The following is a 25,560-nucleotide window of genomic DNA, read 5'->3' on the forward strand; positions in this document are numbered from 1 at the left end:
GTATTCGTTATGGCAAATATAGTTTTACAGTGGAGAGCCCAAAAATTTCCTATTTCTCTGGGCACTGCTAAACATCCTTTCAAAGATTATAGCAAACTCACTAACCTCACGGAAACTGTCCCAGAAAACTTCTCCAAGGGATGTGTTGCCAAAAGACAGTCAAAAACACAACAGAATTATGCTCACTGGAACAGAAATGCTGACTATTGTTTAAGGTTGCCAGGATTTAACTGAATAAATTAGGGGGTAAATTAACTAAAAAAATCCCTGTAAATCCTTGGAAGACTCATTACAGAAATCACTGTGGAAAGTAACACCAAGCCTTTAGAAAATAACCATGACATTCAAAAAATGTTTGAAAAAATGTGAAAAGGAGAGGCAGAGCAAATATCTTTTTTTTAATAGACATGCTTTCAAAAGTATATAAAAAGTGACAGCAAGAAGCTGCAATAAGGCTAGTGTGAAATAATTCTGGCTCTTGTACAGCCCATCCTAAAAGAAGATTTGACAAACCCACATGAGCAACAACAAAAAAAATCCAGTTGACAGAGCAATTCCAAACTGACAGCCAAAATCCTGGCACCTCCAGCCATAAAAACTTAGTGGGAGCCTGGACATGAAAAATGCTGAATAAGAGAAGAATCTAAATAAACCATTATGTCATATCACTACACATACTCAACTTTGAGAACTGCAATTTTCTCTGTCCTGGCCACGTGTAATTGAAAATAGACACCACAGACAGCCTAGGAAGAAGCTGCTGTCATCACCCCTGCTCTAGCTCTGGTTCAGCTAAACAGACCTATATGGATGGAATAAAATTAAACAAGACTATTTTAATTAGACTGTAGTATAGAATAAGGGGTTTAAGGAGGAAAAGTGAAATGAATGAATACTGTAAAGAGAACATTACTGAACATGACCATTAGCAGCTCCATCAGACCAGACCAGAAAGTCCTGCCAGTAACAGATATCCAGCCAGTACCAAGGTCGTCGTTCAGGAACACCTCTGAGCACAGGTGCTACAGAGGAACATCACATCCATGGGTGGCTGTATCTATTGTTTTTTCTTGACAGAAGGCTACACAGAAATCAAGGGGTTAGCAGTACTTTGTCAGTGAGCAGGAGGTGTAGAACAGAGGCTGATCCACTCTGAGGTGGAGGGGAGGCCTGAGGAGAGTGAAAACCGAGGATAATATCAAGAAGACCAAGCACTTCCTGCCTCATACTTCACTAAACAGGTGAATGGTGAGCAGATGGTTATAAACTAACACCACCAACAGAGGAACACCCTCTGAGTATTAGGGAGTAGTATTTGTCCCTGTTGATTGCTTTCCAGTTAGCAGATCCTCATCTCAGATCATTTAATGGAGTCAGTGTATAGCTGGTTTTCCTTACAGCCACTAGTGCTGGAAACCTATGGTGAACTCTAATTAAGAAGAATTGAAAAGACAAATGTATTGCCTTTGTCCAAAAAAAAAAAAGAAGAAGAAGACAAAAGAAGGGAGTTGTGGGACCAATCAGCTTAACTTCTGTAAATGAAAAAATATGGGAACAAACCCCCATTTGTAAGCTCATAACTAAGAACAAGAACATGAGTAAGAGTCAACCAGGATCTGTCAAGAACAAATCACATTAAACCAATCTAATTTCCTTCTTTGGCCACCCAGGGCCTCAGAGGCAAAGCAGAAGCAGTTTATACCATATATCCTGGACTTAAAGCGAGCTTTTGATACTGCTTTACGTGACACTCTCATAAGAAAAAAAGGAACACGCCACGTGGGTACCGGCCATCTGGAAATCGTACCTGGAGGATAGCTATCAAAATGGAAAGGTGTGCTGACTAGGTTTCCTGTGATCTGTGCTGGAGCTGGTTCCAGTCAACATTATAGTCTTGACTTGACCAAGAGAATGAGCTGTGCACATGGCATTTGTGAATTCTATCATGTTAGGAAGGACTACAAGGAAGCTGGAGGAAGTTGGGGTGAAAAGTGAACATGATCACGGGTAAGTGATCCCAAAAAGAAGAAAAAAGAGTTAAAGCAAAGAACGAGGAGGCAAATCAAAAAGGCAAAGATCTGTACGTGGGAATGATCATCTGCACAAATGCAGGATGGGAAACATCTGGTGTGAGAGCAGCTGCACAGAAGACAGCTGCAAATTGAGTAAGAGGCAAAAGTGTCCTGCTGCTGTGAAATAAGGGTTGCTGGCAGGAAAAAAAAGGACTGCAGCATACAAGGCATATGAAGGGCTCCTTCTGCTCCGGCCCCAAGGAGGCAAGACATCAGCTGGAGCATCCTGTCACATCTCCAACACCAATCAGCCAGCTGTGAGAGCAGGGGCAAGGAGCAGAGCTCTTGAGGGTGCTGGGCAAGAACTGATGATGCAACACATCTGGGAAGGGGTGGAAGTCTTTACATATTTCAAGGCTGCTGCTAGAAGGAGGGAATAACCTGCTCTCGGAAGCACTAGGGAAAGAAGCAGTGGGTTTGCACTCAGAAAGACAGTTTCAGGTTAATATTAGTGAAATAAATACCAGTAGGGGTCCTGAGGTACTGGACTAGACCCTGGAACCTCCTCTACTGAAGATCCTTAAGAACAGGAAGAATAAAAGCTGTTGTGGAAAACATCTGTCTTATTAGGCTGTGTCAGGGTTGAGAGAGTAGAGACCCTCCCGAGTTTCCTGCTCTTCTGCCTTACTTCTTCTGCCTGTACAAAGTGCTTTCAGTGGCCTTTAGTTCTGACATGTAGCACTGGGCACAGAAAGTTAGAGGGGCACAGAAATTAAATTAGTCCCTGCGTTTATAAACCAAGAAGCTCAAAGTTAATTACACTGAAAATGCAAATAAAGGATCTGTTCCAGATAGTGAGAAAATTCCCCCTGACTTGCATTGCCCTTGGATCAAACCCAAAAGAAGAGCCTGCATTATTTTCCTTGAGAGTTGTTAATATGTGTGTTGAATAAAATACAAATTTATGAAGGAAATAAACTTGTCTGTAAAAGGCTTCATCCAACACTACTCAGGGTGCTGTTGTCTGAGTTTTAGTATACTCATCTAGATGTATCTATTGTCTTTTGCCATAAAAAATGACTCAATCTGTCATCAGTTTTACAGACTTGTTGAAAAGGGTAGGTTTGTAAAAAAAAATATTTAGTTCTGCTGTGGTTCATTTCTTTTTCCCATTGACCTATGTTGTATTGTGTCATAAAATCAATCTCGTGTCTTGTGTAAGTGCACAAAGAATTTGTCTTGTTTAACAAACAGCCTGTAGTACTTTTTCCTATCATTGCTGATGCAAGATCTAGGAAATTACTGGCCAAAGACTGTATGTTCTGCAGTTTAATATTTCAAGTTAAATTACAGTTCTAATAGCTGACATCCAGTGGCAGCCTTATTCATCTAGCTGCTGACATGAGTAATTTTGGGATGATGTGTGCAATAGCAGAATTCTCATCTAGTTACTCTGACAAATAGATGTCTTGAAAATAGCTGTGGAACAGTTAAGTCTTTAACCCTGTGCTCACAGCTGAATAATTGAATATGTGTTTAGTCTATGTGATTCTCTGTGATTGTGGCTCCAGGATGAAAATGCTCTGCTGGATCCGTGCACTTTCGAGCCTGGTAAACTACAGCAATTGTGGAACTTGTAAGAACTTCCACATCAAACCATACCAAGTTTAGTGCTCTGTTAGAAGTCTAAAACTTAGTTAGAAATGACATCTAAATGAGAGGTAAAATGCAGGCTACTCCATGACTCCAAGGACAATAAAGGCTCCTCTCTGCCTATCTGCAGAAGACACGCACTGAGGAATCAGTGGTCCAAGATCTGTCTCTCTGAGCAGCAGCTGCCTGCAGTGCTGGCTGTTAGAGCACTTTTAGAGTACAGCCCTCTGCTGGAATGCAAATGCACCCAAGAAAATGGCAGTAACTCAGATTAGCAAACGACAGACTCCTCTGATGGCCTGGCAGATGGTTAAAAGTGGCCTTGAGCACCTTCACCGAAGAAAAAAAGGCTTAATTTTAATTAAGACTGGCAGTCATCTCCTTATGGGGTTATTAGATGAGACAGTTATCAGATCAGATGGTTATTAGTTCATGTTACTCATGAAAATATCCCTACTATGTTTTGGGAATAAAGTCAGAACTGTCATCTTTGACACCAAGGCAGGCATTCCTAACAGAGAAATGGATTAATCCAAGGGTTGCAATAAAAGCCAATGCAGTGTCTTTTTCACAGAAATAAAAATCTCAACAGAATTATTCTGGTCTATGTGGCAGAAAACTTTTTAAGTAAGACAAGAATTTTTCTTCTGAGACTGAAAAACTGAGCGTATACAGTGCCAAATAACTAGATAATCAGGATATTCACTGGAAAAAGAAAAATCTAGCCCCAGATTTGGGTCAAATCCCAAATATGCTGCTATTTATATTCTTCATTTCATGAACATTTCTGGAAAGCCTTTTCTTCTTTTTGCTGCAGACCAAGAATATTTTTGAAATCTTAGAAAATTCTGTAAAATGAGATTATTGTTCTCCATTAAGGTATCACAGTGATCATTACTTAAATATTTTTAGCTGCCTAACAAAGACTTGCTTAGAACTGATTCCAAGTGATGACATGCTAATGGAAAGCTTTGTGTACAGCAGGCATTATTTGAGCACAGAGATTCCCCTCCCTCCCCCATCAGCAGTTTCTGATGGACTCCACTGATCCTGGGACCTTAGAGAACTGTTCAGGAACACAAGCTTTAGAACATCCTCTAGTTAAAAAAGTACTAATCCCCCAAAACCTTAATTCTTAACAGGACAACTTAACTTGCTGATTTCTGAGACCTTATTTCAGAGCTGCATCAGAACAGGAGAGTAATCTCTTAAGAGAGTCAGTGGGGTTTCCATTTGATATTATCCCATGACTTGAGAAAATTCCATCACTGCTATAGCTCTCAAGTGGATAAAGGAAAGATATTTTCCTTTATTGTTGACGGTGTCAGGGATATAATGGGAAACAGGGAGAGAGAAAGGAAGATAAAGACATGATTTCCTTTCATTTTATAAAATTGATCAAGGGAAACAACGTGTGAAAATTTACAAAGAAGTCACGGACACAGTGGCCATAATAAAATGTCTTACCACGTACTCTGGAGACATGGAGAATATATTGAGCTTAAACAGGAAAGATGAGAAGCTGTCACTAAATCTCTGAGTAAATCTACTGAACTGTAGGTCACAGCTGCTATGTTCCCTCACAGGAATAAGTTTCTTCTTGTTAATAAGCCTTTCTGTGTGTACTTCAAAGGTATCTGACCAAAATTTCCCCGGGTCTGATTTTGCGTTGTTGTTTACCCTCATCCTGAAGAAAAGCAAACCTACCTATGTACGTAGTTTCTGTAACATTTTACCCTTCCAATACTTCTATTTATACATTAGAAATATATATATATTTTTAGTAAAGAAGAAAGAAATCCTGCAAGTCAACAGAACACATTTTAAAACGAGAGCCCCAGATTAGAATTCAGCTGGCAAGCGAAGAGGAGAGGGGTGAATATCCACAAGTGAGGATCACACTTGGAACTAGAGCAGTGGTTCCTTAATGGTTTTGGATTGCTATCAACCCTCAGAATTTCTTACGGACCACCAGGCATCGTTATCATCAAACTTTTAATTGAAAACACTATTTAAAATAGTGTTTAATGCAGCTCTGTGGATTAGCTGTGAACCCTTCACCGTGGCCTCCTGGACCACCGGAGTTCTGCGGACCAGGGTTTGGGCAGCCCTGAAGCAGACTGCACACATCGTACGCCCCAACAAAACACCGCCGTGTCTGAGAGCAGGGGCAGCCCTGCAACTGCACCATCCACCCAAACAACGCACGTGTTCAACCTTCTTGGGAGCTGAGGAACACTGAACCCTTTTGGTTTTTTTCTCCCCTGCCCAAAGTTTCTTTTTTATTGCTTTGGAGAAACAAGAAAATGGTGCCAAACCTCAGTTTCTGATTGTTTCTTGTAGGATCTTCCTCATATCTGGCAATAATGTAGTCTTTCAGGAAGTTATCTATGAAAATAAGAAATACAAATTCCCCCATACTGTGAAGTTATCATTCCAGAACAGTTATGAGATCTATGAATCCAAAAAATTAAAAAAATTAAAACTAGCTTCTAAGTATTTTATTTTTTTTCTCCTCCAGAGAATTTGTTCCTTTTTTCCCCCTTCCGAAATCCACTAGTGATGCTAGAGCTCTGTGTGTGGTCATTAAAGTGTTTCAGCAACCTTCTGCAAATTCTTTACAGTTATTCTTTGGCTTCAGCACTATAGGATTGTCTGTTTACAGAGAAAAACCCTGAGAAGGGAACCTATGGGGAAAGCACCGAGAAGGGAGCTTGTGGGGAAGTGCTATATGTGAGAGCTGCAAGACACCACAGTCCAGCCCTGTGTGAAGTCAGTGGCAGAGTGTGGCCTCACATGAGAGCAGGGATGAGCTGCAGCTTCCCCTCCCCTCATTCTGCCTCCTTGCACCTCACAGGCACCTCAGTCCACCAGTGTAGAAGGAGGCCTTATTCACCTCTCCTCTACCCTCATTATCAACCCTCATTATCAATCAGGAACCTTTGCAAGCAGCAGCATCAAAGAAAGAGAAATTAACTAATTTTCTAAACTTCTTTTTTTTTTTTTTTTTTTTTTTTTTTTTTTTTAAATAGGTCTGTGCTTCCATGACAGTATCTCACCTATATTGGAGAGAAAATAGAAATAGTGCTGTCACAGCGCTTCTATGCCCTTTGTATGCTCAATAGCCATGGTAATGCGGAGGTTTGAGTGAGAGTGGGAGCGGAAAAGGGTCACTTGAGCAAAACTAACGCACGGGAGAAGTCTGCAAGGGAAAGGGGTAACCTCTGCCTTGACAGAAAATGAAACCTACCCAGTTCATGTCTCTGTAGGTCTCTCCTGCAGTACTTTACACTCAGCATCACTAATGGATGCTACTGGGGCATTTATAAAGCTGCATTAGTAGCAGCCCCATTTGTGTCCTAGGGATTTTTTGTTGATGTTGTCCGAACACCTCTCTTTTTCCACGCAGTGCCAATGCTCAGAGGTAGCTATTAACTCGCTTTTTATTCATCTGAAGCAGATAAAGCTCAGCTTGCAAACCTGACTAGACAGTGTGAAAACAAACCTTGTGGCCTCACCTCACGGCTGCCCGGATTCATTGCCAAGTTCTCCTCTGTTGAGGGGGTTTAGGTGGGACCATCACAAGGCTGCATACCTGGGGTGATACGCCCGAGCCGAGCCAAACATTTTAAATATGCGCGGAATTCTGTAAGATGAGAAATCCACGCTGAGGATTAACGCCCTCCCCACGCTGCTGCCTGTCCCCCTTGCTGTAGATGTTGTGTGTGCTTTCTTTAGTGAGTACGTGCTGCCTTTCTGCCAACCCATCAGCTTTTGGCTTCTCTCCACAGGAAGCAGGGAAGCTGCGTTCACCTATGCCATTACTGCTGCCGGGGTTGCGCACGCTGTCACGGCCGCCTGCAGCCAGGGCAACCTCAGCAATTGTGGCTGTGACCGAGAGAAACAGGGCTACTACAACCAGGAGGAGGGCTGGAAGTGGGGAGGCTGCTCTGCGGATATCAGATACGGCATTGAGTTCTCCCGGAGGTTTGTTGATGCCCGAGAAATCAAAAAGAATGCACGGAGGCTGATGAACTTGCACAACAATGAGGCTGGAAGAAAGGTATTCCAGAAAGGACAAGGGATGGGGACGTGTGTGCTGGAGGATGGGGGGGAGGCTGGCTTGGTGGCAGGAGAAATTCCCTGAGAACTTACCCCTCTCTCTGATGCTGTCCCACATCAACCGGATGGCATCGATTGTTCACCCTTTTGTTTTGCTGTTTCTTTCTATTCAGAGCTGGCCGTGTATTATAGGTACTCCTGTAAAAGTTTCTGCTTCCTAAGCCTTCTTTCCAGCTCCCCCTTATAACAGGGATCTGTTTCTGGATCTGTTTTTAAATCACTGCTTTTCATCCATTTTGCAAAAAATCTAGCAAGGGATGTCGGGGCTTGTGATGGGACAGAAGTGAGCTGTCTGCATTGCTCAACATCCACAGCACTTCCAGATTTTTATTCCAGCGAAACCCAAATCACTTATGTGACCCCAGCTCTAACGAAATACACATAGTAGTACACAGTGCACTTAGCAGATGCACAACTGGCTCTTTGTAACCACAAAGCTACAAAGAGCTGCTTAAGAAGAAACAGCTCCATGTCCACAACCATGACTGAATTGCTTGTCATGGAAAGAACAAACATCACAGAGCTACAATGATTTATGTTCACCAACAATCCTCGTAGCTCTCAAAGCTTGTCCTTTAAAAAGTGTAACAAATCTTCCTGCATCACATATACCTACCTCAGGAGAGATTGTAGCCTTTAAAGTTTTTCCCCCAGGAAAAGCCCTCCCCTCCAGTGTTGGAAAAATCCAATTTACTGATATAACAATCCAATTAATTCCTCCTCCTCTAGTCCCTAAAGTGAGACTTAATTTTCCTCCTCTAAAACCACGTGTGCTTTCAGTCCTGCACTGGGCACTGGGCAGAGAGAATAGAATTGATGGTGACAGCAACAGTGCAATTATCTTACTGCCTGGGTCTTGCTTATGAACATGGTTGCATTGGCCATGCACTGAAACTGAAGGTTCTGGGATGGAAATGCTACAAAAGTTCAGTGTAGTGAGAGAGGCATAATCTCAAGTGTAGACACAGGACTGGTACTTCAGTGATAGCTCACACTGAGGTCTGCAGATGAGCATGAGGAAGCCGACAGAAGAGCCAAACAGAAAAACAGCCTTGAGGGGCACAGTCTGCCTTCCTAAAAATTGCTGCCATGGGTATAAAAAACCTTCATTCAGCAGCTGACCATCACATTGGAAGACCAGGTCCAGGGCTGATGATTCCACTTAGGCTGGGAATTTCAGCTCAGCATCATGAATTTTGTTTGGAGGCAAAAGAAGATGGAAGTCAGCTCTTAGACTTGCCGGAAAAAGTTTATTACTGTTAGATGCATTACCATCCCTAATTAAACTGGCATTCTCTGTGGTGTGTGCTGTGCCACCCCCATGGAGATTCTGGTGCAGGTCCTGCTTGGAACATGTCACACTCTACGTGTGAAAGAGGGACAAAAGAGCAAAAACGGATTCTTAGATGGAGAACAGTGAAGTCCCAAGGACAGAAAGAGGTCATTGTGTGAACCAGGCACTGATCGTGGGTCCCCAAATTCTAAATACAGCCCAGTAACCACAAGACCACATTGCTGATTCTTATTAAGCGCATTATATTTTACTTTTCATCAGAATTTCATAAGCAGAGGGACATAAGCAAACCAAAGAAGTGCATGCTTTTACAGAGATTTCTGGTAGCAACTTTCATGCAAATAAGTTTTGTTTAACAATTCTAAAATTTTTTTTGCTAATGTTCTTGCAAAAAACCAGATTATAATACTTTAATTGTTATTATTTTAAGAAAGGAATAAAAAGGCTTACAATACTGACAATATATTTTTCCCATTTTAAAAAGTATAAATATTATTTTGAAATTTATTAACTTTTTTGTTTCTGGCATTTTTCAGTAGTTATTTATACCCATCGCTATTAATTGTATTGCTTTCAAAAGCTAAGAACGATTAAAAGGATTTGGTGTAGTTTTTTTTGTTTTTAAGTATAATCCATCAAATCCAGAGGAATGTACTAATATAAAAGATGGATTTAGGGGTCATGTTTAAAGGTAATGTTGATGTTATGATATATATTGCCATTAATCAACTATTCAGATTTGTACAGTAAATAATATTTAGTGATTTTGGTTCTTCTGAGATAATTTGCTATTTGTATAAATTAGATGCTTTGAATTCAAGACTAACTGAAACTTAAGGTTAGAACAATACTGTGGAACTTAGGATATACTTTCTGTGTTTCTGGTTTGGACCCTTACAAAAGCAGTTACAGAGTTTTCTGCAACTTCAGAGTGAAATCACAAGTTCCTTCTGAGAATCCAGGCAGACTTGAAATCTGATCTAGATTCACCTGGCAGTTTTGGGAATCCTTGGTAAACCTGGACTAGACAGTGAGCCTGACACAAAATCTGAAACCAGGAGATTTTTCTTATGCATGGGTGTCATTCTTACACAGTCCACGTGGTCCTTATTCACACTCAAGTCAGAAATCACAGAATCACTGGAGCAGTCACAGAATCACTGGAGCAGTCACAGAAGCACAGAACGGACAAGGTTGGAAGGGTCCAACCCCTCTGCTCAAGCAGGATCCTCTAGACCATGTTACTCAGGTTTATGTTCAGATGGTTTTTGAGTATATCAGTGAAGGAGACTCCACACCCTCTCTGGTCTCTGTTCAGTCCTTGGTCACTGCCCAGAGAAGAAGTTCTGCCTCCTGTCCAGGTGGAACCTCCTGGGCTCAGCTCCTGCCCGTTCCTCTGGTGCCATTGCTGGGCCCCCCGGAGCAGAGCCTGGGCCCTGCTCTGAGCCCTCCCTGCTCACAGGGACACCCAGGGATGAGGGCCCCTCTCAGCTGGGGCTCTTCTTGTAGCTGAACAGCCCCAGCTCTTGAACTTGAATAGCCACAGCTCCCTTGCTCCCCACAGGATACGGAACTCCGTGATCTTGTGGTCACTACAGCCGTGGCTCCCCCAGCCTTCCCATCTCCAACAAGACCTTCCTTGTTTGTTAGAGTAAGGTCCAGCAGCACACCTTCCCTCGCTGGCTCCTCCGTTTGCCTGGATAAAACACTGAACCTCCATCTTTCTCCTTTTCCCCTCCAAGACCCTCACAACACAACTGAGAAATGCTTGTACTGCTCTGAGAAAGTCTGTCAGTGCCATCCTGCTGATCTCTTTGTGGCTTGTCTTCAAATTTTGAAACACTTTGGAGCCAAGTCACGTCATGACTGCTGCTATAAAGAGCCAAAGTATAGATATTTTATCCATGTTATGAATAGGAATAAAAGGTAAGGAGGAAAACACAGGCAACTCAGTTTATTTTTTAATTCCTTCATTGCTTTAGAAGTTCTCAAATATTTTCAAATAAGATATTGTCAGCCTTAGAGCAGTAATGGACAGTAAGAACAGCAAAGGGAATATATGCTTTTGTAGCTTTCTACAGGGATTTCACAGCACTTTCACCATTTAAAAAACCCTGCATTCGCATCTGTTATGTTAGGGCTCACAGTCCTTTTCCAGTCATACCGAACTGGCTTCTTGAGTTTGCTAAGAACAGCTTTTAGCTAACAAATGTGCTACCTTCCTTTAATCTACCTTTTGAATCTCAGAGCCTTCTAAGACAGAAACATTAGGGGGAAAAAAATCACAAGGAGCTCTGAACCCCACATAAAATGGGGTTTTCCGACTTGCTCTGAAGTCAGTGGCAGGCCCTTGATGACCTCCCTAGACATCTACCAGGTGGCCAGAGGTTCATTGCTAGGATCATTAGTCAAGACTCTGGCCACCAGTTTTACCCCCCGCTAGCAATTATTTGAATGTTCTCCTAAACCACCACAAGGACTTTCTCATGTGCTCTCAGAAATCTTGCCCATTCTCAATCTCTCCCAGCACTTCTCCCAGACATGCCTGTGTGTCAGAGGGGTTTGCAAGTACAGCAGTACAGCTCTGTTTTTTGCCATAATTTTTGCCTCTGTTGGGATGCTCTCAGAAGCTGGCCTGCTGGTATTTCACTGCTGCTAAATACAGAGCCCAGAGGAATTTTTTTCTTGTGGAACATACAACATGCTGTAAAAATGAGCGCACGAACTTAGCAAACAGATGAGGGGAAAAACAGTCTTGGAGGGTCTTTTGCTCGAGTCTAGGGCTGAGATGTTCAATACAACCCTCCAATAAATTACCACCTTGGAGAAAAAATGACATTTAGGCTTCTCAAGGAATTCCTGATGGCTGTGGAATGAATGAATCCTCTAACTGCCCCACACTGCATTCCGTATGGCTCTGCACTGAATTTCTAAGAATTGTTTCAGCTAATGGCAGGTTCTCAAAGTTTCTGATAAATTTGCAACAAACAGCACCAGTGACAAAATCATAACCTTGCCATTGGTGTAATTTGGAACACATAAATGCTCAGGGATTCCTGGCGACACAAGACTCTCCTGACAGAAGATTTATGCCTGGTGGCAAAGCGGCACCGCACGGCGTGAAAGAGCAGAGGAACAAAACTCCCCCGCCAGCTCCTAAACATCCGCTATGATTTGGGATGCAAAGTGCAAGTGTGGTAAATGAAAACAAGCCCCCAAAGGAAGACTAGCATAAGTCTAACACAAATGTTGCTGAAAGAACGTTTTGTTGCAAATCTGAAGGATTATAGAGAGATCTGTGGGCAAAACTTTGACAGAGTAATGAAAAATTAAATACCAACAAACCAAGTCAGCTTTGATGCTGTTTTATGAGACAGCTTTCTACCATGTATTTTTAGAAATAAGTGTCTTTATTCTGGGATAAATGAACTTAGAGTAACATCTGGGAACACACATCGTTAAGCTTTACTTTGTGTTGAAAGCCTCAAAACAATGACCGTCTCTCACGGGGAATCTCATTTATAAAAACGGAGGTTTCTGTTTGTTTTTATGGGACGAGTTAAAAGAACAAACTGACAAAGTGGTAGCAGATTGCAGCTTTTACCAAAAAGTAGAAATGTTTCTAACAGTTTATCAATCAATTAGGCTCCTATAATAGACAGTGACTGTGGTTATGTGGAGGAAAAACTGGCCCTTCCAGAAACACACCCATCACACTGACTGCCAGCAACTCAGCCTGACACCATCCCAGTATTTACTCCTTCATAAGAGCAATGGGTTTTTCCTGCTGTTTTTTTGGAATGCCTGGAAGATGACAACAACTTATTTTACATATGATACAATAAGAGTGTGGGGAGCAAACAAATGATTCAGACCCTCTTCCGTACAGATTTTTCAATTATTTGGGACAACATTTCCACCTAAGCCATGGCTTTTTCTCACAGTTTCTGGTGCAATAGGCCTGTGGTACTGGGAAAGGGTTTATTTGCTCACTTGCTTTGGCTTAGAACAGCTAGTGAGGTGATTTGTTGATTACCATTCATTAAATATATACAGATATATACTGATATGATATAGGACATGATATATACATACACAAATACATGCAGTATGTGTATGTAATTATGGATATTTATACATATCTGTGTGCATTTTCTGTGCTTGTTATGTACGCAGTGTTAGCTCCCTTCACCTCCCATCAAGCACTATAATTAATCAGCTCATTCCTGCAAGATGCACAGTGCCTGATATGCTGCAGACTGCCCACACTGTCACCTGACAGGATGTAAAGATAAGAAGCAATGCCCAGAAAAAGATTCTGAGTGAAATGTTCTGAAGTCGCAGCGGAGGCTGAATCCCAGCTTCAAACATGAAAGCCAATTAATTTTATGCTCTTAATAAGCCTAAAATATTCTTTAAAATGTGACTTTGTTTTCCAAGTCATTCCAGGGATGCAAAGAATGTTACTTTCCAGGTTTTACAGCCTTGAGTCCATCATTTGCTGAAAGTTTCTTTCTCTGAAAGTGACAACTTATTTCACTACACATCCCTTGTGAGACAACTCACGAAAGAAAAGGTTTCAATAGTTGTGCTTCATGTCATACTTTGCATCTTCCCACTTAAAGTGATTTGCAGACAGTTACATGAATCCAATTTCAAAAATTTTGGTGTTACAGCTTGGGTGGGTTAGATGGATAACTAAGGGCTTATCCATATGTCCTGAATATATAAGTTTTGGCTCAAAATCTCATGAGGATAGATCTCCTGCTTCCAGTTGGGCTGGATTTGTTAGCTTTTTTCCTTCCAGAAACACACCCTTAGCACAGACTGCCAGCAGCTACATCTGGTACTACCCTACTTCTTGAACGATTTGCTTTAAAATTAGAGGGGGGAATAGCCAAATATTTTAGGACTTGCTAAATGGTTTTATTCAAGAAATGTGCATGCCCATGCACACCATGTAATGCATGCAAGGCATGTATCAAACATCCAGTGAAATATCACTGCACGACCTCAAACCTGACGCATCTGTTCTGCCTGACAGAATAAAACTACCAGTGAAATATCTTTAACTATTTCAGGTGACATTTTACTGCTAAGGTTTACAACAAATTTCACAGAAAAGAGAGTGGAGTGCTGCAAGCATGCTTGCTTTGGGGATGACTGGGAGAATGCCTCTAAAGGAAATTGCTTTGCAACGTCACTGTAAAAATAATATTTAGAATGCTTTAACCAATTGCAGTAGTTTATTGCTCAAACAGCTATTTTCTGCTAGAAAGTAGAGGGGAAACACAGATGGATTAGGCCATTGTTCATTCTTATAACAGTAGGGACATCCATCCAATGGGCAGCAGGTCCCAAAATGCCGGGCTAATTTTCCTGGTAGCCACGAGGAGAACCTGTGTCAAGAGTGAAGTGGGCCTTCCTCAGCTTTTTCAGTGCATTAAGAGAATCCCAAGCCCTAAGCAGTTCTTGTGTTTCAGGAAAAACAGTAATGAACGTGACCGTGTGTGGTGTCAGTCCCGAGCCATCGCCTACACCAGTGCTACAGAGAAACCAGCACCAACATCGCTGCTACCAGAGACTTCAGCTGCCCACAATGAAAAGATAAATCTTTTGGTGGAAGAAAAGAAATGCTTTGTGATATAAATATGGCATCCAACTCAAAAATGGTGTTTGACCATGAACCTCACATAACAGATTAGCAAACAGAGAGGAATAGGAGCCCTAGAGACACTATGGAAGAGGGCGCCTTACCTAGGGAGGCAAGTGGAGGGCAGGAGGAGATAAATTGACTCCTCCTGGCACCTCTGATGGTCCCCAGCTGTGCTCAGCTCTGGCCAGTGGCTGGGAAAAACCACCTCATGCTCACAGTGTCCTGTGTCTGGACACAGACCTGCCGTGAAACAGAGGCTCCCTGCTCCCATTAAATTAACAATAAGAAAAACAGGGATGTGGCAAAAGGAATAAACACAGTATCTCAGTTCCTCATCCCACATCCCACAGAATATAAATACTGTTGTGATGCTTGATGGAACAGCTTCAGGGAGGAGCAGAAAGAAAACCATGCAGCTGAAGTACCCTTATTCCTCTCCTGCTGGCTCCATGCTCCCTCTTTCACAGGGCTGGGCGCAACCCAAGGAGACACACCACGAACTGCTCAGTTTTGGGCTCTGTGATCTGCTATTAACAAAGAATAATTTCAGGACATTTGTATTAGAGCAGTAGCATTACACCCTGCCAATCTTAGTTACACCACTGCCTATCCAAGATAAAAAACCAAACCCAAACAAAGCGAGCTCAGATTCCCGCATGAGTCCAGGAGATCAGCACTCTGTCAGCAGTGTTGGGCCCCAGGCTGCACTGAGATTTGGGTTAGCCAGTGCCCACACATCATCAGCAAAGCCATCAGCTCTCGTGGCTGCAGCTGCATGAGCGTCAAAGAAGTGGTGACATCTTGTGACCAGAATCCATCTCTTTTGGTAGTTATTACCCAAAACTAAAGCTGATCGCTTGCATATTTGACGAGGCAAAACTCCTCACATCTTTTATTTCTTTTTGATACTTCAGTCAAAAATTTATATGGATTTTGTTACATTCAACACTTGGTCCAAAAATGTGCATTTCCATTAAGGAAAGCAAAAACCAGCAGGGGTGAGCCAAAACACACATACATACACACACACACACGCACAAAATGTAACTGTAATTGTAAATTGTAAATGTAATTGTTTTTACATGTTTTATCCAAATAGGATTTTTACTGTGTACAGAAACTATATCTGATGTTATGCAGTTGAGTCTAGATATGGAACTTGAAAAAAATTAATTTCTTTTCATGCATATCATTCTGTTTTATTTTGGTCTTCGCAACCCTTTTTCTACTTAACTGGCAGCAGACAGCCCTCAAATTTCATTTTAAATGTATGATTTATATAGGTATAAAAAAGATGTGGGATGAAGAAAGCTTTAATGTTATATTTCACAATTCATTTAACAAAGCAGCAGTAGTTAGAAAATTTTACTTGGCAAGACCGTACTGGGGTGGGAGTGGGCCTGTACGTGGAAAAGGGACCTGAGGAATGTTCCTATGATTAATCTGAGGCAGCACAGCCCAGCGATGGGAATTTGCTCTGGGAGGTAGATCTTGCTGTAAACCATTCAAGATTAGATACCAGGTACTGACATATGACAAATGAAACTGCTGAGAGAGTGGCTCATACGAGCTAATGATTTTCAATCTTTAATTAAGCACCTAGCTTGGCATAATGTCTTCGATTCGAGTAAATAAGTACCTTCAAGGTTCAGGGTCAGAGCTTTGATGGGAATTTTGCTGAGGAAAACTGAGCTGCAGAGACTTTTAGGAAGCAAAATGTTAGTTGCTCTTCATTCAGAGCATTGAGCAAACAAGGTCAGATCTGGCCACCTTTCCCAGGTCCCATGGCACCTCCCTGGCAAGTGGGAAGCTGCTCAAGATACCATGCAGAGAGACATTCCTCTGGAGGGCCAGAGCATGCTGGCCTGTCAAGGGCACCCCGCAGCATCTGGGTGCAAAGGGGGGGGAAAAAGGTTGCTTAGAATCTGCTTAGTTTGGGCCTTGTACTCCCTAACCTCCAAGTTGTTGGGCACAATTTTATACCCACAGCTGACTGTGGGCACACAAATTATAGCATTCAGGAATTTAACTACCTGATGATTGGGCCTCTGTTCAGTGTTGTAACCCCAAGCATTCCACATTCATGAGAGAAGCCTCCAAAAAAATTTAAAAAACCCTGCAAATTTGCTTCAGGAGCATGAATTAATAGTTTTTGAAAGTTCTGCTTTTTCGAGCCTGCGTGGCTTGCATTTGCAAGTCCTCCCACCATCAAAACCAGTGGGAATCTTTGAAAAAACATAGCAGTGAAATCAGGTTCCTGCTCACCAAAATGAATCACAGAAAGACAACATCAAAAAGAAAAAAAAATATCAAGACTTAGGATAAAGTTGCAGGAGATTGTACTATAGGGGCTGCCAGGCAGTGCTGATAAATAATACATATATAATGCATGTAATAATGTGTATAAACATCATCATCTCAACCAAACACACATAGGCAAACAATTATATAGAGAGACAGGCATCCATATATAAATATACATTTCCAAAGATGTCACCCAGGACACCAAAATGGGTGGTGTCTGTCTTTCAGGAGCAGTGACACTTTCTGGTGTATCAGGGAAGCTCCTTCCATATCAGAGGCTCCTTGGGACAGCACCCACAGTGTTGAGCCCACCGAAGAATAACCAGCCTCATGAACTTCATCTCCTCCCACTCTCTTAGCAAGTTACTGACTTGGCCTTTTCAACCAAAATGCAGACACCAGAAACACATGTAGAGCATGACAAAATATGTACACTTCACCAAGATTTACTCATCAGGGAGGAGTACGACTCGGGGCTGACAGATCCTGTTGGCAATGCTCTCCTGGAAATCCTTGGATCTTAGTGCTCTTTGGTGGAGGTGTAAAAGTTGCCTCCATGCACCTCTTGTTGTGGATTCTGCTGCAGTTCTTACAGCTGCAACTCCATATTGAGAAATGTAGGAATGGGTTAGTTTCAAGAAAATCAAACATTTTTCAGCAATACCAAGCACAACTTCTAAGCACGTTTGTATATATCGACAAACCTACCTAAATATCAATAGATTATTTGAATCCAGATTTGTGGAACAGGATTGAAATCTTATTTGGGGGTCTTTGGAAAAAGACCTTCTCCATAGGCCAGAAATGGATACAGAGGAGACCCTGGAGAGCCCTAAAAGACCCCAGATGACACAGTGCATCCATCTCCTCACTGCCAGTGAATTGCTGCTGCAGCAGAAGGTGGCAAGTTTTCTCTTCTATCAGTATGGGAGACAGGAAGGCGATACAGTGCATTCCAGTGTCCACAAAAAACCCAGCTCATCACAGCCTTGGTGATTTTCTTCTTTTAGAGCAGTTGCAGCTATAGGAATTTCTTCCCCAACTCAGTAAACCTTGCTGGGAAACACCTTTTCTGCCTCTGATAGGATAGCTTGACCTTGACCCTGGTAAAGTCTGTGGTTCCAGAAGGTCTAAGGTATGAGCAAAGGTCAGAACTCAGCAGGGGCTGCAGCTCCTCCTGAGGGGCAGTGGAGGGGAAGCTCCAATCTCTGCTCTCTGGGACCAGGGACAGACCCGAGGGAACGGCTGGAGCTGTGGCACAGGAAGGCCAGGCTGGATATCAGGGTAAGGTTCTTCCCCCAGAGGGTGTCGGGCTCTGAACAGGCTCCCCAGGGAATGGGCACGGCCCCAAGGCTGCCAGAGCTGCGAGAGAGTTTGGACAACGCTGTCAGGGATGCACAGGGTGGGATTTTGGAGTTGTCCTGAGCTGGACTCGAAGGGTCCCTTCCAACTCAGGATATTTTATGATTCTTGCATAGGTTGTTGCTCAGCTATCTTATACTTGCTACCGTATGTTGGTAAGGGAGAATCAAATCCAAATATTCTCTTTAATATTGAAACCCCAGAAATTTGGGAAAAAAACAAACCATACAATTTAAGTGAAACTCAAACAACTCAGGAGGGTGCCCTCTATTTGCAGGAATAACCAGATCTGTACAGCTTTTATTTTAAGGCCAGTTTCTGAAGCAGTAAGCATTTTTTACTCCCTCCTACTTCATTATGCTATTGTACTCAGATTTCGGCCCTTTTATCCCTTGCCCATTTCAGTCATGTTCTGGGATCTGCAGAGAAACCACTACAGGAGATGGTCTGCAGCATCAGTAATGCTTTCAGACAAGCTCGGTAGCTCATATTTCTTTGTTAGCATCCCATTGCGAAGGGGAAAGATCAGCTCGCTTTGTTCTTAGGCCTTGATTTTCATAAGCTAATGATGACTGTGGGTGTAATTATGGTCAGGCTTAAGTGGTAGCGCGAGGGCAGAAAAACAGAGAGGCGCTTCCGTGGGGCTGGTTTCCCTTTGCTGCACACACGGAGCAGAGCGGAAGGACATCGCTCGCCTTCCCCCCGGGCACAACCTGGCCCGGGGAAGGAGGGATGTGCCAGTCTTGGCTGCAGCAGAAATGGCAGGATGACAGTGGAGCATGAGCCTGAGCACCCACCAGTTTGTGCCCCTCCTGACTCTGGATTAAACCCCTCTGGCTGAACCTCCTCTACAGCAGCAATACATTTCTCTTTGGCTCACTGCTGATTTTTTTTCCTTCTAGTGTTTTGTTATCATTGCCCCAGTGGAAAAAAAAAAATGTATTTGTGATTATTGATTACTGATTATTTGCTTAATAGTTGGACTAAATACTGCAATGAGAGCTGCTTTTAAAGGGGATGGGATATTCTGTGGATGGAACAGTCCACAAGTTAGATATACCTATACCTAGACCACCATATTGGCGGTCTAGATACAGGTATATAGGCAAAATCTTTAATTATGCAGTGAATATAGGATCATAAAATGGCTTGTTTTAGAGTTCATATAGTTTCAGCTCCCTGCATGTAGGCTTATTCAGTGACACAGTATGTACTGTTGTTTTTAAACATTCATTGATCATTACTTAAAGCAATTAAATATTTTGAATCTTATGCCACTTAACCCCCAAACACTTTTTTTTTTTCTGCTTTCAAAACAAAAATGATTTGAAAAATTTGAAGCCCTCTGTGGCTCTAAAGAAATGTCCTCTAAAACATAAGTAAATATTCTCTAATATTTGGAAAAACAATGGAAATATTTTCCCAAAAAATGACAAAACGCTGTATTTCCAACCAGATGCCACTTGAGACAAAACGTGTTATGAGCATTCTGCTGGGAGGTGAGAAGATTTATGAGCATGCATTCAAGAAATTTCAACCAGCAGTAATGAATATTCATATGAAATAAACAGACTGAGGCTTAGGCAGGCTTGCAGTATTGTTTTCCTGCAGTAACAGTATGCAAATATCTGTACATATAGGTTCTCGAAGAGAGAATGAAATTGGAGTGCAAGTGTCACGGAGTTTCAGGTTCCTGTACAACTAAGACATGCTGGACCACGCTTCCTAAATTCAGAGAGATTGGATATATTTTGAAAGAGAAATACAATGCCGCAGTGCAGGTGGAGGTGGTACGAGCCAGCAGACTGAGGCAGCCAACCTTCCTGAAGATCAAGCAGATTAAGAGCTACCAGAAACCCATGGAAACGGATTTAGTTTATATCGAAAAGTCACCCAACTACTGTGAGGAAGACGCTTCCACAGGGAGCGTCGGTACCCAGGGACGACTCTGCAACCGCACCTCTCCCAACGCAGACGGGTGCGACATGATGTGCTGCGGAAGAGGGTACAACACACACCAGTACACCAAGGTGTGGCAGTGCAATTGCAAATTCCACTGGTGCTGCTTTGTCAAGTGCAACACGTGCAGCGAGCGGACAGAGGTGTTCACCTGCAAATAGCGGCGTCGCGCGCGCACAAACGGAGCAAACCACCACGAGTGAGGAAAGTGGAGTACAACAAACAACGACAGCGTCATTTTGCACATCTAATCCTCCTGGGGAAAAGAACCCCAGCCAACACCACAACAACCACTCCTTCCCCACTACTACTTATGCTTCTAAGGATGGTGCATTTTGGCTGGCTGGCTGTTGTAACTGCTTTGGAAGCAAGGGCAACAGGATTAAGGTGATGTTGACAACCACATGAAACTTTCTCTCTCTCTCTCTCTCTGTCTCTCTGTTTTTTTTTAAACTACAATCTGGGTGTTGTAGAGTTCTCTTAGTGTTTTAAATTATACATATCAGAGAAGCTGATTGCGTTGCAGCTCCCATGACATTTAAAAGGAAAAGACACTTTCTTCTCTTTTACAGCAACAAAACTGTCTAGCCCTGTGCAAACGAAAACTTTTTTCAGGAAATGAAATCTTCACTGACTAGAACACAGAATTCTCACTGCAAAAACCGAAATTTCTAAGAAAGCAGGTAGAGAGAAAACAACTGGTAGGGAGCAAAATCTATGGCAGAAATACTCCACTATCAGTTTGGAAAAAAAACCCAACAAACATTCACAAAATTACACAGCTGCCAGTGACACTGGAAGTCTTTGAATGAACATTAAAAATAATTATTTATGTTTTTATTAGTATCAAAAAATTCTAAGCACTAACGGGTAGCTATGTCTTAATTCTGTACTAAATGTAAACTTATTGGAACTCTGACTTTATGACTTTTGTATTTGGTTTTCCCTAAGTTCTTCAATGCTACTGATCTGTTGTCACTCCACTATTAGAGAGTTCGATTACTGTAGGCCTTAAGCAATTGTCAGAACTGAGCAAAAACGTGAAACTTTGGTTACCAATGTTTGATATCGACTTTTCCCACTTGCCTCCTGAATAAGAATGACCTTTTTTGACTCAGGCCTGAGGTGTGGAGCACCTGCTCACAGCTCCTCATAGGGAGTTTTGGGATACAAAGACGTGCTTCAACAAGTATCAAAGGTTTTGCTTTGACATTGAATGCACTGGCAGAATCTTCCAGCATTGCTTTTTCCCTTTAATGGTTGAAATTTAATATTTCCAAGACTATTAAAAAACTTATGCTCAGAAGTCAATAAAAATCTGGCAGCTGAGCTCTAAGTTGTTAAAACCTCTGAGCTGTCATGGCTTCAGGAGCATAAGGAAGCCAATGTTTGGGTTAGTCTGTGTCATCATTATTTTAAGGTCAGCAATAACCTACCCCCTGGTAAGCACATGAATGTTAAAAGAAAGAAGCTCACATCTTAATAGCACTCAATCCTAATTCCCACACCTTTTCCCTATGAGATATTTTAAAAACAGCCTCAGATATTTTACTGCTGTAAAATCTAGTGTTTTAACCCCAAGAGCCCAGATATGCCCACTTAGAACACAGCCCCTTTAACCATGTAATTGTTTGCTTGTCCCAAGGGTCCCTGGCTGATTTTCTGAAAACTTGGAATTAAAAATTTCCTTACATCTGCGTATCTGCATTTTTAGCTTTTGTTTCCTTTCATTACTTATATTGAGGGGCTGCAGAGCCACGCGCCCTCCCCACCTGACACGGAAGCACTTGTCCATCCACGTGGTGCTCTTGGGGCAAGGGGCTGGTGGACCTAGAGCTCCATCAGCTCCCGTGCTGGATACGTGAATGAGCCAGAATTACCTCTGTAATTTGTGGACCTGTATTATCAAAAGTAACTAGTGATTTGGGGATCTTCGTTTGAACACTTGTGAGGACCTGCTTTTCTGACCCCGAGTACTTACCCTCTGAAAATCAGACCCCTTTGATGACAACCTCACAGAGCAATGCAAAATTGCTTATTTTTTTCAATGTTGCTGTGGATTTCTAAATACCAGCCTTGGCACGAATGAGTGCAACTTCACAGAAGTCAGCAGGGGCCCCCCAAATACTATATTCACTCCATGTAATTTAAAATCCCTTGGATTCATGAGTATTGTTGTTGAGTAATAGTGATAATACTGTACTTTCACTACATTCTTGACAGGAAGCAAATAAAGCTCCCAAACACAGTAATGCACAGTCTCATGGTACTAGATGCTGTAAATATATTAGAATAGTATTTGTTAAGTACAATTGAGGAATCCAATTAAGTTATATTATTGTATATCGTTTAAATGTCTATAGAGTATTTTAAATTATTGCGAACTACACTGCATTAAGAAAAAGAAGAAAAGGAAAAAATGTTATATGTTATAACACCAGCCACTCCAAAAAGTGGACCAAAGTGACACTTTCTCCCACACCCCTATTTGAAATAGCTCTGTCTGCTATTGTAAGACCACTGTAACAGTCCCATGACTGGGTGACCAGTCTAGAATGTAATGTTTCAGAGCATCCTACAGAAGCTTTGCTCACGTGGAGGTGCAGCATTCAAAAAGGTGCTGTATGGCACAAAGGAGGGGCTGGCATTGGGAATGCCTGGACTTTGAAATATGTCCCATGAAAAAGTAGTTTTGGTCAGAAGATACCGTTACTACTATTATACCGAAACACTCCCCAGAATCACGAATTTTAACAAAGGTGTCTGTGAATAGAAGTGGGTTACACGCAACTTTTATTTTTTAAAATGTAGTTTGATGTCAAAGACCTGTGACAATAGAGGTTGGAACGTGACCAGCAACATGTGGTTTAACCATACCTTAGCCATGCCAAAACTCGAAATACTTTATGTTATTAAAGAACTTAAGAGTAAAAAGATCAATTTGTTTACTATGTTAATGTTTTATGGCAAGCAGAAAGCAAAAAAAACTAAACGTGTTTCCATTAAAACTTTTTTTTTTCCCCTTCCAGTTCCTTTTCCTTTTATTTGTTCTTTGTTTAGGGAAAAAAACCACAACAAGGTCTTATGAAAAGACCTGTACATTTCTGTACAGGCTTCTCCACTTGAGAAATGATAAGTGAAGTCCAAGTCCTAAGTAGTTTTTGTGTTTCAGGAAAAATAGTAATGAACATGACGGTGTGTGATGTCAGTCCCGAGCCATCTGCCTACACCAGTGCTGCAGAGAAACCAGAACATTGCTGCTACCAGAGAGTTCAGTTGGCTACAATGAAAAGATAAATCTTTTGGTGGAAGAAAAGAAATGTTTTGTGATAGAAATTTGGCATCCAACTCAACAATGGTGTTTGACCATGAACCTCACGTAACAGATTAGCAAACAGAGAGGAATAGGAGCCGCAGAGGGCTGTAGGCATTGACTTAGGCACTTGTACATGCTCCAGCTTATTCAAGCTAGCTATGGACACAGCTGAAAACTCTACCTGAATCTGAACCTGAAGGATTTTACAGCATTTACCTTGGCTAGCATAGTTACAACATCTTTGATATTGAGAATAGTGTCTTCCTATACAAAATCTAAAGAAACTGTATGGCTTTTGCTGTATTTACCCCTCAGGGAAGATAACCAGATATAGATAGAGCTGTAGTGAAATTCTGCATGAACTGAGTCCAAAATAACTTCATTAAAATGAATTAAGTTGGCCTGGGTTTACAGCAGCATAAGTATGCACAGTATTTCACCCACAGATGCCAAAGAAAACACTGCACCTTCTTTCTAATTACATCATGGGAATCTTGTTAATAGAGGTGCAGGAAGTTTTCATAGCACACGGTAATATTACGTTTGTTTCTACGATGACATCTGGAAACTAGATGAAACTCACCAAAAGCTTTGCAAATCTTTTAACAAATCTCAAGCATGTTGTAAGCAGGTCACCTAAAGTTTTAAACATATTTCCACGGGTTTCTTTCTCAGTTGAAGATTAAATCCCTGAAGTGATACTGAAGGTAACTAACCAAGACCTTCCCTTATAGCAGCTTTCCCGTGCGAATAATTCAGTGTGGCTTTCACTATTGAAGGCAAAATTGGCATTCAGCACAAACTGCTATCTATAAAGCTAATTTGCATTCATAGCAATTTTCATAACTGGACAGAATGACTGCACGTTTCCTTTCCAGCCCTTCAGAACTTTTGTTGCAGTGACAGTTCCCACAGCGAAGGCGATACAGTAAATGGTACAGTAAAGACTCGGCATTCTTCTCTCTGAGTGATGGCCACAACAAGATGTGGGATATACACAACAAAAACTATGCCTAAAGAAAAAAACCCCATCAAAGTTGGAAAGCCAGGGGAAGTTGTAAGCAATTTCAGTTTGTGTTACTGATATTGTAAGAAACCTCCTGTGTGCTAAACAAACCGCATTGTAGGCTGAACTTCACCCACAAACTCATTTCCCCTCAAATCCAAAGTCCCTGTCTGCATGTCTACACATTCAGACTTGAACAAGCCTCTCCAAAGGTTGGCAAGTATTTCCTTTTTTGTGTTTTATCTGCTATTAGGAAATGGTAGGGGATAATTTTCTGGCAGGGAACATATATTTGCAAATTTAAAATTTGCATCTCATTTTTAAAATTAAGATTTAGGGCTTTCTCTCCCTGCACATTCCTGCAGAACAGATATGTTTGCTTTAAAAGATTTGTTCAGTGAAGAATAGCAGTTCACATAACACACGGTAACTGTTTGCAATGTGTTCCATAGAGCACAAAGAGAGGGAATACTACTACTGTAAACTCATAAGCTTTAGTTGTGCTCCTTTTAGTAAAAGCAATATACTAATTATTAGCTGTTTGGAGACCTCAGTGTGAGTCTATTTTGATTATCCTTTTCAGAAGTTTGTGCCATGAAAGACCAAAAAACTGAAATATTAAAGTTTACTCTGTTTCCAGGTCCTGTAATTCGTGATGCAAACAGATCCTCAGATCAACTTAAAAAACAGCTTAATGAGACTTAAACTTGCATAGGTAATAAAAATGATATTTGTTTCACAGGCAATTCCAAACAACTGGCAACCACACCAGACACTGGAAATGTTTGCATCCAAAGCCCAGATGTATGATTAGCCTCTGCCTTCATTTGCCCAGCAATTTAGGGAAAACCCTGCATTTTAGATCCCATACAACTA

The 25,560-nt window shown here is 41.7% G+C and overlaps 1 protein-coding gene across 1 annotated transcript in view; it reads left to right on the forward strand.

The window, feature by feature from the left end:
• The window catches only part of WNT7B (Wnt family member 7B), an 85,161-nt gene extending 61,773 nt beyond the window's left edge, over nt 1-23,388 (forward strand). Inside the window, exons 3-4 of the mRNA XM_040062007.2 lie at nt 7,457-7,728; nt 20,044-23,388. Of these exons, the coding sequence (XP_039917941.1) occupies nt 7,457-7,728; nt 20,044-20,523 (752 nt within the window). The 3' untranslated portion in view covers nt 20,524-23,388. The remainder of the gene's footprint in view (nt 1-7,456; nt 7,729-20,043) is intronic.
• The last annotated feature ends 2,172 nt before the right edge of the window (nt 23,389-25,560 follow it).

Source organism: Hirundo rustica, chromosome 4 (assembly GCF_015227805.2).
Source record: "Hirundo rustica isolate bHirRus1 chromosome 4, bHirRus1.pri.v3, whole genome shotgun sequence".
Lineage (NCBI taxonomy): Eukaryota > Metazoa > Chordata > Aves > Passeriformes > Hirundinidae > Hirundo > Hirundo rustica.